Source organism: Rhizophagus irregularis, chromosome 8 (genome assembly GCF_026210795.1).
Source record: "Rhizophagus irregularis chromosome 8, complete sequence".
Classification (NCBI taxonomy): Eukaryota; Fungi; Glomeromycota; class Glomeromycetes; order Glomerales; family Glomeraceae; genus Rhizophagus; species Rhizophagus irregularis.
This window is the reverse complement of record NC_089436.1, coordinates 3,846,717-3,862,524: the sequence shown is the minus strand read 5'-3', so window position 1 is coordinate 3,862,524 and position 15,808 is coordinate 3,846,717. Positions and strand designations below refer to the sequence as shown.

At 26.7% G+C, this 15,808-nt stretch overlaps 5 protein-coding genes across 5 annotated transcripts; 3 read left to right on the top strand and 2 right to left on the bottom strand.

The window, feature by feature from the left end:
• Positions 1-392: 392 nt before the first annotated feature.
• On the top strand, positions 393-1,548 carry OCT59_028730 (uncharacterized protein; the record flags this gene model as incomplete). The annotated part of the gene is made up of 3 exons (XM_066147510.1): positions 393-587; positions 667-778; positions 1,214-1,548. 3 exons carry the CDS (start codon positions 393-395, stop codon positions 1,546-1,548), a joined length of 642 nt encoding a protein of 213 aa, XP_065994214.1.
• Positions 1,549-2,737: 1,189 nt separating this feature from the next.
• OCT59_028729 (uncharacterized protein) lies at positions 2,738-4,144 on the top strand (the record flags this gene model as incomplete). The annotated part of the gene is made up of 1 exon (XM_066147509.1): positions 2,738-4,144. One exon carries the CDS (start codon positions 2,738-2,740, stop codon positions 4,142-4,144), a length of 1,407 nt encoding a protein of 468 aa, XP_065994213.1.
• Positions 4,145-8,518: 4,374 nt separating this feature from the next.
• OCT59_028728 (uncharacterized protein) lies at positions 8,519-9,466 on the top strand (the record flags this gene model as incomplete). The annotated part of the gene is made up of 1 exon (XM_025327748.2): positions 8,519-9,466. One exon carries the CDS (start codon positions 8,519-8,521, stop codon positions 9,464-9,466), a length of 948 nt encoding a protein of 315 aa, XP_025169726.2.
• A 1,613-nt stretch (positions 9,467-11,079) lies between these two features.
• Positions 11,080-11,304, bottom strand: OCT59_028727 (uncharacterized protein; the record flags this gene model as incomplete). The annotated part of the gene is made up of 1 exon (XM_066147507.1): positions 11,080-11,304. One exon carries the CDS (start codon positions 11,302-11,304, stop codon positions 11,080-11,082), a length of 225 nt encoding a protein of 74 aa, XP_065994212.1.
• Positions 11,305-14,563: 3,259 nt separating this feature from the next.
• OCT59_028726 (uncharacterized protein) lies at positions 14,564-15,100 on the bottom strand (the record flags this gene model as incomplete). Its single annotated transcript, XM_025333740.2, has 1 exon — positions 14,564-15,100. The coding sequence occupies one exon, from the start codon at positions 15,098-15,100 to the stop codon at positions 14,564-14,566; it is 537 nt and encodes a 178-aa protein (XP_025169727.1).
• Between the last annotated feature and the right edge of the window lie 708 nt (positions 15,101-15,808).

Genomic DNA, 15,808 nt, shown 5'->3' with positions numbered 1-15,808 from the left:
AGTTATTTATTTAATTCTATTATTACTTATTGTTATAATATTTAAATATACTTTAAACTAATTAATTTATTTATTTAAAAAATTATTTTGTAATATAGCTTGTAAGTAATTCGTTATTTCTATTTTTATATATTTTATATAATTATTATTTGTTAATTGAATTCATTTAAAAAATTTCTGTTACTTTAGTTGGTAAGTCATGAAATATAGGTTATTATGGTTGTTATTATATATTTATACGAAACCTAAGATATTCATTATATTAAATTTCTATTTAAATTTTAGAGTAAGTGTTGATTTTAATCTTAAATTTTAGTGTAATTTTAAATATAAACTTCAATATAACTTTTATTATTTAAATTTATAGATTTGGAACAAGTGGAAATATAATTATGGATGATTTTATTTTTAAAAAAAAATTAAAATGGATTCCTTACAATAAATTTAAAAATGTTAAGTATCTTGATAAAGGAGGATTTGGTATTGTATACAAAGCTATTTGGTTAAATAATAATGATGGAAATAAAGAAGTAATTCTTAAATGTCATAATGATTTAAGTGTAAATTTAAATGAATTTTTAAATGAAGTATGATAGTATATTATTTATTTTTTAATTCAAATTATATATTTATTTATACTAATATATGTTATTATTTTTTTTACAGTGGAAATGTCATGAAAGTTGTTTAGATTCATATGATATTATTTATTTTCATGGATTTACAAGAAATCCAGATACTTTAAAATATATGACAGTAATGGATTATGCAAACAAAGGTAATTTAAGAGGAAACTTAACAAGAATAATTAATAGTGATTGGAATCAAAAATTATATATGTTGTATAGAATTATTTCTGGACTTAAAGATATACATCATCAAAATCTTATTCATTGTGATTTTCATGATGGCAATATTTTAAATCATGATGAGAGTAAAATTTATATTAGTGATTTAGGATTATGTCAACCTGTAAAATCATTCTTGAAAAAATATGATATTTATGGTGTTATGCCATTTATGGCACCTGAAGTTTTAAGAGGCAAATCTTATACTCCATCTAGTGATATATATAGTTTTTCTATGGTTATGTGGGAATTTACATCTGGAATACCACCATTTAATAATAGAGCACACGATCTTCATCTTAGTTTAAGTATTTGTAAAGGTGAACGTCCTCAAATTATTGTAAATACTCCACAATGTTATGTAGATTTGATGAAAAAATGTTGGTATGAAGATCCTTTGAAAAGGCCATCTTCTAAAGAAGTTTATGATATTATTGAAAAATGGATTTTTTTCCCTTATAAAAAGAAAATTGAAGAGATCAATAAAGAATTAAAAGGCAATGTTATGGAATTTATAAATGCACCAATTGTGCATAATAATCTTGCTACTGAATCTCATCCACAAGCATGTTATACAAGTCGCTTACTTGATTTTACTAGTAAAGAATTGAATGAAATACTTGAAAGAGATTTACAAAATTCTTCTACTGGTATAACTGAAGATTTGAATGATTGTATAGTCAAAGATATAAATAATTAGGTATGTAATATAATATATAAAGAAAAATTAATTTTGAAAATTTATTAATTTATTTATTTAATTATTCAGATGAAATAACTGATTATTAAGGATTCGTAGATTTTTTAAGTGATATTTGACATGATCACATGATGTATTCACCAGAAAATTGTTTTTTATTCAATTCTCTTTATATTTATTTAAACACTAAGGCTAGAGTAGTAAAATATTTACAAGTTTCTTAGTTTGTAATTTAAATAATTCCTTTTTTTTTTATAGCTTACCCAAGTATTAAATCTTTATATTCTCTTTTTTTACTTTACTTAGAATTATTTAAACACTAAGACTAGAATAGTAAATATTTTACAGATTTCTTAGTTTGTAATTTAAATAAATCTTTTTTCTTTAAAGAAGCTTTTCCAACTTTTAAATATAAATTATCAAAATAATATATAATTAAACCATTTCCAATATATAAAATTGAAAATGAGTAAACTTTTTTATACTCATTTCAATAACTATCATACAAGTACATTTAATCAAATTAAAAATCAAATGTACAATAAATTATGAATAAATATAAATGTACAGTATCTGAAACAACTAAAATAATTTTAAATATATAATCAATGAATACGCAAAAACTTTTAATACAGTGTAATTAAATAAGGGCCATGACATATATTAGCTAATATTTTAGTTAAGCAAAATCTTACGTGACACAGAATTAAACATTTTTATTGGTTAAAATTAGTATTATATGTATAATTGAATATTATTACTGGTTAAAAAAAATTTTACTTAGGGATGGGAGGGTAAGACTCCTTATGAAATTAATATTTGCTAATATATGTCACTGCCCTAACTGTATTTCTTTCATTTCGTTATAATCTTTACAGCCGAATTCCTGATTGCCGATCATCCGGATCCGGTTTAATCGCAGAAAATCCCCTAGAGTTCCATGATGATCTACGCCTGAGCCGGCCGGATCACGTTGCGGCTAATTATTTTCGTGCTAACTACACCATAATTTAGTCGATCATCTAAATTTAATTATTACATGTAATGACCAGGTTATTCAAAATTGATCGACATAATCTTTTTAAGCTAACCTATGGAAATGTGACACAATATCATGTAAATGAATAAAATACTTGCGCCATAATATTTGTAACACAAAATAATTTTTCTCACCTCATTCTTATTAAAAATGTCTCAACTTACTGTCGATTGCCTTAACGAAATTTTTGAATATTTAGAAGACGATAAAGTTACTTTATATTCATGTTTATTAGTCAATCACCTCTGGTGTGAAGTTTCTGTTAGGATTTATTGGAATATAATTAGAAATTATAATACTTTAATCACTTGTCTTCCAAATGAATCAAAAGAAATTCTATATGAAAAGAAAATTATTACTTTATCCTTAGCTTCAAAACTTCCAATGTTTAATTATGCATCATTTTGTAAAATTCTATCAATTGATAAATTTAATAATAATCTTGAACAATTTCTTAAAGAACAAACATCTATTCCAACTCAAAATTTGGAACAAATTTTACATATGTTTTCACAAGAAATATTTAAATATCTTATGAAAATTTCTTCTATAAGAAAATTAGGTTTAACTTATTGCTCATCATTAAGTCCAAATATTACTTTTACTTCTTATATTGGAGCGAGAGATTGTTTAAAAGACCTTTCAGAATTATATTGTTATTCAAATATTTGTCCTCAATTTTTTTATCAATTATCAGAAATATGTCATAATATACAATTATTTGATATAACATTTAAAAACGTTATTTCAAATGGATTAACAGATTTAATTTCTGTTCAACAAAATTTAAAAAATTTACAAATATTTCAATCTTATGATTGTAATGATTTAACAACAGATGTAATTACATCATTTAAAAAGATTTCTAATACTGTGATTATATTATATATTTATGGGGGTGAACATTATATTCCATTATCATTTATTTCTAAATTTATAAATTTACAAGAAATTATTTTTACATTTTATAATAATGAACCTTTTGAAGATTTTAATGAATTACAATATATTAAATTTTCAAAATTACAATATTTAGAATTTCGTGATAGTTATCCAAGAAATGAATTATTAATAAATTTCTTGATGAATAATGGAAAAAATTTAAAAGAATTTTATATTAAACATAGTAATGAATCAATAAATTTTGCTATAATTAAATATTGTCCAAATCTTAGAAAACTTTTTACTGGAATTAAAAATAATCAATTGGAAACATTAAAAATGTTTTTTGAAAGTTTAAAATATTTAGAATATATTAAAATTTGTTGTAAAGGATATTTTAGTGAAAAAATTTTATTTGATATTATTGTTAAATTTTCACCTAGAAATTTTTATGAATTAGAATTACGCTATTCAAATAATACAAATTCATTATTACTTCCAAGTGAATTAGAATCTTTTTTAAAAAATTGGGAGAATCGTGAATCAAAAAAATCACTTTCTTTAATTATTTATGATAAAAATGCATATACTTTTATAGAAAATGATGAACATATGAAAATTATTGAAAAATATATTAAATTAGGTGTTATCAGAAATTTCGAGCGTTACAATTAGTTTAATATACGAAATATGGAAAAAAAATATATGATTGGGTATATATATCATTACTATAGCATATTTTGATTTTATGTAAATCTAAATTTCTAATGTAGTCAACAAATAAAGGTTCTAATATGAATTCAATGAAAATTATTATAATACAATGTGAAATATAAATCTATATTCTTAATTGCCAATAAAATTAATATGATTTCTTTTATTATTTCAATAGTTTGTTTGACCAAATAAAAAATATTTAATAATCTATACAAACACAAGGTTTCACCTCAAATTCGCTATAAGATCATAGCGAAGAATTTAAAGAATTTAATTGGCTGATTCATTACTTTTATTTTTATTTCTCAGAGTAAAAAAGTTCCAGTAAAGATTACTTCATATAGTTATAAAAATAATTCAAAATATCAATGGAAATCTTTATAAAATTAAAATTAGATTTCCTGCAAAAGAATATAATCGGACGATTCATAAATATTGTCCAAATATAAAATATTTTACAATATTTTTGAATATATGTAATACCCCGAAAGAATTAAAGAATATACTCAACACTTGGAAGCAATAGGTATAGACGAGTATATTGAGCATAAATATCTTGACAAATTCTTGGATTTGTTAATTAAATTAGCTCCACTCACTTTGTACAAAATTCACATTCGTAATGAAGTACTGATCAATTTTTTGAATAATTTATGATGCTACTTCACTTTGACTAAATCCTTCTTTTCCAATATAATCGTTTAGATGTTGTTGATTTCCAAGGAATAAAAGCTTACATCAGAAATAGTGGATAGGAAGAAATACTGTCACTTTTTCTAATTGTTCAAATAATGCAAGAGTGAGCCTAATAAATAAATCTCCTACTCCCTATATCCATAAACGAAAAGTAGCCTAACTAAAGAAGACAATCCTAAAAAAAACTCGAAAAGAAAACAAATATACAGTTGGTTACAAAAAGTGACCGACCACCTAAAAATTAAATAAATTCAACCATTTTCATTAATAATTTTATATTTATATTAAAATTAGAAATGTAAAATCCATTTTATGAACATTTTTTTCACGTAATTAATAATAAAATTGTGTATAAATATTCAATTTTCAAAGTGAAAAAAATTCCAACTTTTTAACCAGAACAGCTATAGTAATATAAATGCCAGAAATCGATTCTTTGACTTAAAATTTGTCTATCTTCAAAATATCAGAAAGATTCGATCAGTAGTTGTTGAGAAAACTACTTTTAAAATCAATGAATTTTGGTGAAATTCTTATAATTTTATATGTAGATCATCAATTTTGCCGATTTTTAAAAGTGGATTTCTCAACAACTACTGATTGAATCTTTCTGAATGTTTGAAAATAAGCTAATTTTTAGTCAAGGAATCAATTTTCTATACCTATTTTACTCTATCTGCTTTGGTTAAAATGTTGAAATTTTCTACTCTGAAAATTAAGTATTTATATACAATTTTAACATTAATCAAGCAAGAAAATGGTTCAAAATAAGTTTTTACACTTTTAATTTTAGAATAAAAATAAAATTATTAATGAGAATATTTAATTTTATTTAATTTTTAGGTGGTCGGTCACTTTTTGTAACCCACTGTATATATATATATATATATATATATAAGAATCAACAACCCTACGTCCAGTATATTGTCTCTACTTATTCCCTCCACGGTTATTCCTACAGAAAACAAAAATTAACTCTATACTACTCCTGTCCAAACTTTGTCATTTCCTGCTAAAAAATTTTTTCATAGGAATATTTTTTACATGAACTACGTGACTTCGATCGCAGGTTGGTGACTAATCATTTCCGTTCCTTATCGTTCTACTTCTTCTTTACCTCCTGCTCCTCTTTCTGTCTTTTCTTTTCCGCTAACTTCTCGTCGGTTTTATGATTCATGTCCTTTAATCTTTTGTGAAGTCATCATTTAGCGTGGTATATTCTTGTAATATAGCGCCTTGTTCCGCCAAACTGATGATTCTGCGTCCCAATCTCAAGAAGTTGTTCGTCCTCATCACCCATTTCTTAATCTTATCCCAATCGCGTAAACCCTTTTCTGACCCTAGATTTTTCAAAGCCGCCGTTCTAATTTCTTCCCATTCCATTTCGTTGGAAGTTGTTGAAAAGATCCTTTCGAATTCCGTTAGTTTATCCTTTATAGCTTGTTCGGCGTTAGTTTCATCTTCTTGGTATCGCTTGTATTCTATCTTTTTTGCACGATAATCCTTGATGACCTCTACGACTTCCTCTGGTGTAATGTTATCCCGTTTTAGAGGAGTTTGGTCGAGGCTTCCGGCCTAGCTATCGACAATTTTATTTCCTTTTTTTTTTGAATATATCTACCTGAAATATGCCGAATACACATAGATCACGTAACATGATGCACTTGCGAGTTATGCAACACGAAGGACTTACACGGTTTCCGTTTTCCTAGTATAGTAGTTACGGTACGATTTCATTTGTTATAATTATAACTAAAAAAAAAAATAATTATAAAAGTAAGAATCAAATTTCCTTTTATAAATTTTACATTATGTTTTATCATAAACAAGTCAAAATAAATCATATTCTTATATTTTACATTTTATAGCCTAACTCCCCTTTAAACATGAACTCTTGTTAGTCAATAAATAATTTAACATTAACGAAAAAAAACTTTTTTTTTGCTATTTTTATTAAAAAACGCCGCGAAAACGTTTATTAATAAATAATATAATATATGTGGTTCGAATAAAATGTTATGAGACATTTTTTGATTTTTTGATAACAATTTAACAAAAAAAACACTACGCTACGTTTTTTGATAATAATTTGATAAAAAAACATTTTGCAATGTTTTTTTTAACATTTTTATTAAAAACGTTGCAAAAATGTTTTTTTAGTAATAATTATAATAATTTGATAAAAAAAATGTTTTACATGAAATCAGCTGTAAATAAAATAAATAAATAAAATATTTCCGCTAAATGTTGTAAGAGAAAAAAAATAACGGAATATGGGGGATTGATTTATGTGTGAATTTGTGAAATTATTTCATATACTTAATTATTTGGGGAAAAAACTCACATTATTCAAAATGAATGGTAATCCCATGTCACTCATTAAATATTAACTGTTTTAAACTTAACTATTTTAAACTAAAATAAGTAATTTCCCGGCTATCTATACGAAGATTCCCGGTCATTTATAAACTCAGATAATCACTCGCAATTTTTAAAAATTAGTATGAAGGTGATCAGAAGTGACACTTAGTGCGACAGAAGATTATTTTATTAACTCCATCATAAATAAATTTTTTCGGAGTGATTAATACCAGAAAATTTTTTTCTACAATAGACGGCTTTTCTCCTACAGAAGCTAAACTTTAAGGGAGGGAAATTCGACGCACTACCCCGCAATTATTCTTCTGAAAAATCTACAATAGTCTCATTTTCCCGCTGGATAAAGCTAGCCCTATAAAAAATTTCATCCGCTATTTCTGTAAAAACTTCGTAAAAATGAGCCTTTCCCGGATTCATTCACGAAAAATGCAAATAATTCGATGAATTCCGTAATATAAGGTTATTAATTCCGGAAATATGAGCCTTTTACGGAAAAGTCACATGTGCCTGGCTCTTTACACCTATATTTCTTATATTCTGTAAGTTCTAATGGCCAATCAGAGAGATTTGTGTGGCTAATCCAGTTCCGGTTAATGAATTTTTGATTGGTTTTTCCTCATAATGCTAACGAAAAAAGTTTACTTCTTTATTAGTAATGTATTTTGTATAGGCATTTATGAATTTATTTCGGGATTATCTTTAAATGAAATTGTTGTATTTTTTATCAATATGGTAATATTAAGAATTTCCATTCCCAATATATACAAATCACCCCCTATTAATTTCGATCATTTGTAGATCAAATTATTTTTTTTATTGATTTTCTGTCAAGCAGGAAATCGATCATTTGTAGATCATCGCTTAATCCAGAATCCCGATGTGTACTAAATCACGTGACACAACGATCTATTTTTTAAAAAGAATCTTAAAAGCGTTAGTAAGTATTCTATAACAAAAAAAGAACAACTACCAATTTACTCAGACTATATAATAGAACGAAATATTTTTGCTACGATTACACATACAAGCCACCCCCGCTATTACATTGTTATTATTAACTATAATCCGGCCGATATAATATGAACATTTCATAAATAGAATGAATCTTTTCAAAGATGATTTCCATATATTTTTTAAGATAAAAAAGCCCAAAAAATTAAAATTTATCCTCTCTCTTCAAAACCAATCCTCCAATATATTTTATTTATTCATTTACAATATTTATTTTTTATTTAATTAACTTTTATTAAAAAAAAAATGAACAAAAAAATTATATTTTATTTCTTAACTGCATTGGTTGTGCTAATCTTCAAAACCGATTCAAGTTATTCACTTCCGACGATTCCTAAATATGATGAGAATTATTGGACATCAGAAAAAATGAAAAAAGCTAAACCTTTAACCACTAAAAATATTGGATTTAGAACAAGAAGTAGTGTTGAACCTATAAAAAATACAACTGACTCCTCTAAAGATGCGAAATCTATGCAACCTTTTGAGAGAAAATATGATACAAAAACTGGGGTAGCAAATGTAGATCAACCTAAAAATTTTCCCGTTGGAATGTTATTTATGAGCTTGAATGGTGAAGATTTTACTTGTACCGCTAGTGTAATTAATACTGATGATGGAAATATTGGAGCTACTGCAGCGCATTGTCTTTATGATCATGATGCTCAAGCATATTTTCAAAATGTAATGTTTTCTCCTGGATATGACAATGGACAACCTGGTCCACTTGGTAAAGTTCCTATCGCCAAGATGGCAATAACACCTGAATTTCTTAATAATAATGATGATGAATTTGATTGGGGCATGGTGTTATTTAATTTTAATATGGGAAATCTTCCATTAAAATATTATACGGGGGCTCTCGGTTGGGTGTTCCAACTAGGAACCGATGTTCCAACAACTATTCAAGGTTATCCGGATGGAGGTAATCTTCCAAATTGTCCAAATAATGGACAGACTCTTTGTATGTGGCAAGGAGAAACAATATTGGCAAATGATTATTATATCGTACATGACTTAAATTTAGGAGAGGGTGCAAGCGGAGGTCCTCTTATAACACAATATGATCCAAATTTGAATTTGGGTCTTTTATATAGTAATTATGCTTCTTTCGATGAACTCAATGATCAATTACTTGGACCTATTTATGACGCAATAGAATTCCATGCATTAATAGGTGAACTTACACTTTAAACTATCATATATTTATTATTTTACTATATTTATTATTTTCTATTATGTCGCTATGGAAAACCAATAATAAATTTTTCTGTTTGTACTTTTCAATTTTAACTTAATATGGCAGTTGAGTATAAAATTATAAATAAAAAAATATAAATATGATACTTTTTTCGTTCGATAATATACACTATACAGTTGAGTATAGTTTTGTTATCTAAATCATACTCAATATCAATTTAACATCATTGTGAAAATTGGACAATTTTTATTTAGTTTTTGTAATTATTGTCCAATTTTCATCCAATATTCGTATAGTTGAATTAAATTTTATAAAAATTAAATGTATAATTATTGTAAGATTTATTACATTTAATAAACAAAATTTGTACAATTTTTATATTTTAAATTTGTAATTATTTCATTTAAAACAAAATTCGTACAATTTTTCAATACTTTTTAAATTTATATGAAATTTATGAATTTGTAATTCGTAGCATAATTCTGTTATTAATTTATATTCAGGGGTTAGTATTTTTGTCAATTTTTTAACTAAGTGAGGGTAGAATGAAGATCATTATAATTATATTATTTTTTTAACTACGCGAAAATCAATTTAATTAATTATTTTTTCAACTACACAAAAGTTGTATTAAAATCTGAATATCTTAACAATAGTGAAAGCTATGACCCCTATGACCCCTCCCCTATGAGGGATCCGTACAAAATTCCGAATGGTACGAAATCCAATGGCCCGCGTTATGCAGAATTATGCAGTGTCACGTGATGAACCTGACCAGCATTAGATTTCGGGATTTCGGGATTTCGTACCACATTAAACTAGTATATGGTGAAAATCCATTTTGTGAAAGTGTAAGTCGGTCATGTGATCATTTCGCATTTTAAAAAAAATGACGCGAAAAATAGCTGAAAATGTTTAAGCTTATTCATATCATCGTTAATAGTATCATTTATATACTAAAGAATGTGATACACTGATACCGTGATCATAAACTAGGTTTGCTGGCTACACTTGATTCGGAAACTGATTTCCGGTTATATTAATTACAAATTGATTATAAATATCTCGTCAGACACGTCACTATAACCCTTTTCTTATCTTTCTTATTTCACTAATGTCAAACCAGGAAAATAGTACTTGTAAAGGATGTCATGTTCGTCAAAGCTATGTAAATTTTCTAAATGATAAAGGTGTTGCTTTAAAAAAATGTTTGTACTTAAAATTGCTTGTTTTAATAAAAATGCTGAACAATCTGACATAATAATTAATTATTCAGATATTACTGAAACTATATACAACCATTTAATTTCTCTAATGATGTTATGATACTAATGAACATTATGAAGGTGAAAATGTGGAGTTAAATCTTGATCTTGATATTGAATTAACATCTTTTCTGTAATAACACTTATTTCGGAAGGTGATGACTATTATGGGTTTATCGGAATAAAAAATTAAAAAAAAAGATTCTCTTCATATATTATACTGCAATTGTCGAATTGAGCTTAGAAAATGGCAAGTAAAGCATCCTATATTAGATAAACAAAAATACCAGTCAATCTCTTCATAAATTCCAGTTGATGGTCTTGGAATATTTGATACATTATTATCGTCTCTTCTTTAATTGATGAAAGTATTCACGAGTGCTTGCTACTTCACCATTATCATGATTAATTACAGCTGATTGAGACGTTGGTGTATGATATTCAGAATAATGCCTTTTTACTGCACTAATTGCATTTGTTGATTCTTCTCCAATGGAAAATAAAGTGAGTCTTGTGCGTGGATCTAGTACTGCAGACACTAAGTAGATGAATCCACTACTTCCCATTTTTTGAAGTGCTACTTCACTTTGACTAAATCCTACTTTTCCAATATAATCGTTTAGATGTTGTTAATTTCCAAGGAATAAAAACCTTGCATCAGAATGGTGAGATAGGATGGAATTGCATTTAGACCTTGTATATATTTACGTTTTTCTTTAAAATAATCAACTGCCAAAGTTTTTATTGTTTTTTTATCCGGAATTTGATATCAAGAGTCAAATTTATTGATCATAATATTAAATTGCAGAACAAAAAGGTTGTGCATCTCCAATTACCCACCTACTACTGCAATATCTTGTTCACTTTTTTCTTTTCAGGTCAAGGATCAGTTCGCCTACCCTATAAAAAAATTAGATACGTTTTTTATAAAGTTTTTATACGATTTTTTTTCCTTAGAAATAACGTATCATAATAGGATACGGAAAAATGCACAATTCCGTATCACCAAAAATATGGTTTGGATACGGAATTTGCACGGGATTTATATGGAATTTACATGATTTGATCACTGATTTTATCACGAAATTTATACGATTTGGTCACTGAATTTACTATTTGTATTACAGTTTACTATAATTGTATTTACATAAATCTAATTTCACTTTATTAAATTAAATAAAAATAAAAAATAAACAAAGTACAAATACATTATGAAAATTCCCTCTTTATTAAAACCACCTATTGCAACCTAATTTATCTATAAGTTCAGGTTCATTTGGAGTCAAACAACCTAAAAGAACAAAAAAAAGAAACATAAGAACGTCTAACTTAATTGGAAACAAAACCCCCCCTTCATATAGTATCTGCAATCGTACAAGTCACCAAAGGTCAACATTCCTACAAAAAAAGAAAGAGAACTCCAGAATGTCTGACCTACATAAATGAAAAGAATTATAAAGCATCTGATGAAAAAGAAACCAAAACAACAAAATAAATCCAAAACTGACCTACAAAAAAAGAAGACTCTGAAGCAACAAAACTGAAACAACCTACAAAAAGAAAAGAATCTGAACCCAACATACAAAAAACAAAAAAATTTGAACTGACCTAAAAAAAGAAAAAAATCCTGAATCATCCTACAAAAAGAAAAGGACTCCCAAACTGATCTACAAGAAAAAAAAAGAAAGAAACTGAATATTCTCACAAAAAAAATCTGCTGGCCTATGAAATTAAATATAAATAAAGAAGAAAGGGAATAAAGAATAAACCAAAAAAAATATTTTTTTAAAAAGAGGGATAACGAAGTTAGGAAAGTCAAAAAAAAATTTTTTTTTTAAAGGGAGGACGTCAAAGTTAGAAAAATAAAAATTTTTTTATAAAGAGGAAATAGAAATAGAAAGAAGAAATTTTTTTTAAAAAAAAAGAAGAGTGAGAATAAAAGAAAAAATTTTTTTTCAAAGGAGAGTGACGAAAAAAAAATTTTTTTAAAGTGAGGTACGAAAAAAAAAATTATTTTTAAAAGGGGGTGACGAAGAAAGAAGAAAAATTTAGAAAAAATAACAAAAATAAGACAAGAGAAAGAGAAAGGAAAGGGAAGACAGAAAGGAAGATCGGAAGATCAAACTCATCAAAGTAAGGGTTTATATACTAGGGAAACGGTAAACCGTTACGTAGTCCGGAGCTTATCAGTATATAGGTAGATAACCACATGCTCAATTAACCGATCGAGATAATTTCGTGTAATATAAAAACCAATTAAACGTCGACTCAAAGAACAAGCGGACGGACAACGGGATATTTTGTACCACCACGGCTAGAACATATAGAGTCCTTCGCTACGCTCCGGACTAAAAAACAAAAAACGTATCATAACAAAACAATAAACAATCATGTGATCTCGTGTTATGATACGGAATTTTTGTAACTAAAAATATTAAGTTTAAAAATTCCGTATACATTCCGCATGATTAATTTTTTCCGTATACATTAGTTTTTTAAAAAAATGTTCAAAAATGAATTACTTATTAAATATACGGAATTTGTATACGGAATCTATAGAAACGTACATAAAATGTATACAAAATGTATCCTTTCCGTATACATATTTTTTATAGGGCTAAAATTCAAAGTACTTTGATTCTTTCCTATATTCTTGACATTTCCTGACATTTGCAACAACTAAACTGGATATCCTGGATGTTGAGTTGTTTGTTCGTTAAGATACTTACATGTTGGTGAAGTTTGATGAGATTGAGGTGAGCTTTCATCATGATTATTATCATAGGAGCATTTTATTCAAAAGATTCAAATTCATCAAAATTGATAAAATCTTCAAAATCATATTTTTCAGTGGGAAGGGAAGTGCGAAGTAAAATATTAAAAATGCAAAACGCAAAAATTTTAAGCGTGATTGTGAGTCATAAAATTATTAAAGCAACTTTATTAATTTTCGCATAATTTTTATGATAACATGTATAACTCAAATATAATATTTATAATATTAATGGGCGACTGCAACTTTTGTTTACTGCCTGTAGTAAACCATGTGAACGGACGATCTACAATCACGTTATTTATTTTTGCAAAGTGCGTAAAAACGAAGTCTAAATATTTTAATTGGCAATTGTTCCTGTTCTTCTTTCGGTAGTGGAGGGGGATCAGGCTGAGTCCAACGTCTTTAAAGAAGTTCGGGTCCGTCCTCGTGATGGATGATAGCTAGAAGTAGGATAATTCAACCCTTTTGGGTATATGTTCTGTTTAATAGTCTGTCCGGCTTCACATAAAATAAATAAATAAATAAATAAATTTTAATTGGCAATTGCAAGAATTACTGTATTTTTACTGCATTTTTATATTGACGGTAAAGAGTACATTTTTTCACTCTGTGACCCACTAACTCGAATCCAGAAGGATTTCTTCGTTTGTCATTTAGCTTTCAATTTTCAAACGAATGGCGCAGTAAAATTTAATAACGTGATTATAGATTATCTGATTATGGCTTTATTACACAGGTAAGGGGTACGAATAACAGCCGCTTAATATATGCATTGATTTTTAAGGTGATAGTCAAAATATGCAACAAGATAGGATAACCAAAAAAAATATATAAAATGATAACTTACATATTTGATTAATTTGCGAAATAAATAAAAAATGCCCAATCTCTAATTAAAAAAACACATACTGTATGAATCACTTTATTTACATTAAAACTTAATAGCTTATATCTTACATCTTAGAAATTTAGCTTAATTTAACATCTTAACTTAATTCTTAATGAAGGAGAAAACATTCATCTTAAAATATACTAACCGAATTTGATCCTTAGGAAAAATTCTGAAATCCTGTATCCTGCTGAACATTATCAGTAATAGTTCCGTTTACTGAATTAGAAACTGTATTATAACCGTTACTATTATCAGAATATATTTGAGAAATAGGTTGAATAGTGGAATCAAACAATTGTTGTTGGCCGTTATTTTGTTGATAAACGGGTTTCTGGACTTGTTGCTGCTGAATTTGTTGCCGAATCAAGGATTGAATATTATAATGAAGTGGTAACTGATGGTCAGGAATACGAGATAAATTAATGTTATTATTCAAAAGTCGCGCATTGTCCAATGGATGTAATTCGGTATATTGATATGTAACGTGATAGATGCGTGTATCGTTTGATAAAGGAAAGTAAAACTCAAATGTGTCGTTTTGAAGTGCGAGAGTTGTATTATTAGTATTAGACGCTCCTAAGTTGTTAATGGAAGCGTGCTGGTCATTGCTATTATTATAAGGTACGAAGCTATTTCCGGTTTGATACGTAGGTAAATCAGAATCATCTTGAGAAGTTTGGATATTTGAATCCATTTTCCTAAATAAATTTTTTGGAAAATGTAGATGAAAAAAAGAGAGAATATGGGTATCTTTATATATATAAATAAAAACTGAGATTATTTCTTTTCAAAACAGCGCAGTTTATTTGATATTACAGTATTACAGAATAAACTAAAACATGACACTGAAACATGACACTGTTACTGAAACATGACCCATTGTAAAATCTAGGGAGCTCAAATGTTACACAGACATCGCCAGAACAGTAATTTACTATGCCGGTAAAATAATAATATTACCCAAGATTAAAAGTGAAAGATCTGTCGATAATCAATATAATCTATGAAAAAAAAATGATAAATCGATAATGTAAATAATTTTTTTTGAAATATTCTGTCTATATTTTTAAAAATTTCAAAAAGATATAAATTTTATCACACACTTGAAAATAATACATAATAAAAGAAAAGGCTATTTTAAACCGTTTTACATAAAATATTTAGTATATACTTGTTGAAATCTTGAAAAAAAAAGATGTAATTTTAACTTTCTATCATAAAAGAGCAAAAAAAAAAATAAAATTAAGAACAAAGCAACCAGTGATCTAATTTTAATAAAAAAACTTCGCCTATATAGAGTTGGCATATACAACCTTGGATTCTGAGATCGGCTGCTTTTCTATGCGTACGTGTCGAAAAAATAAAAAAAAGTGAAATTTTAATATGAAAATTCGTTTGTGTA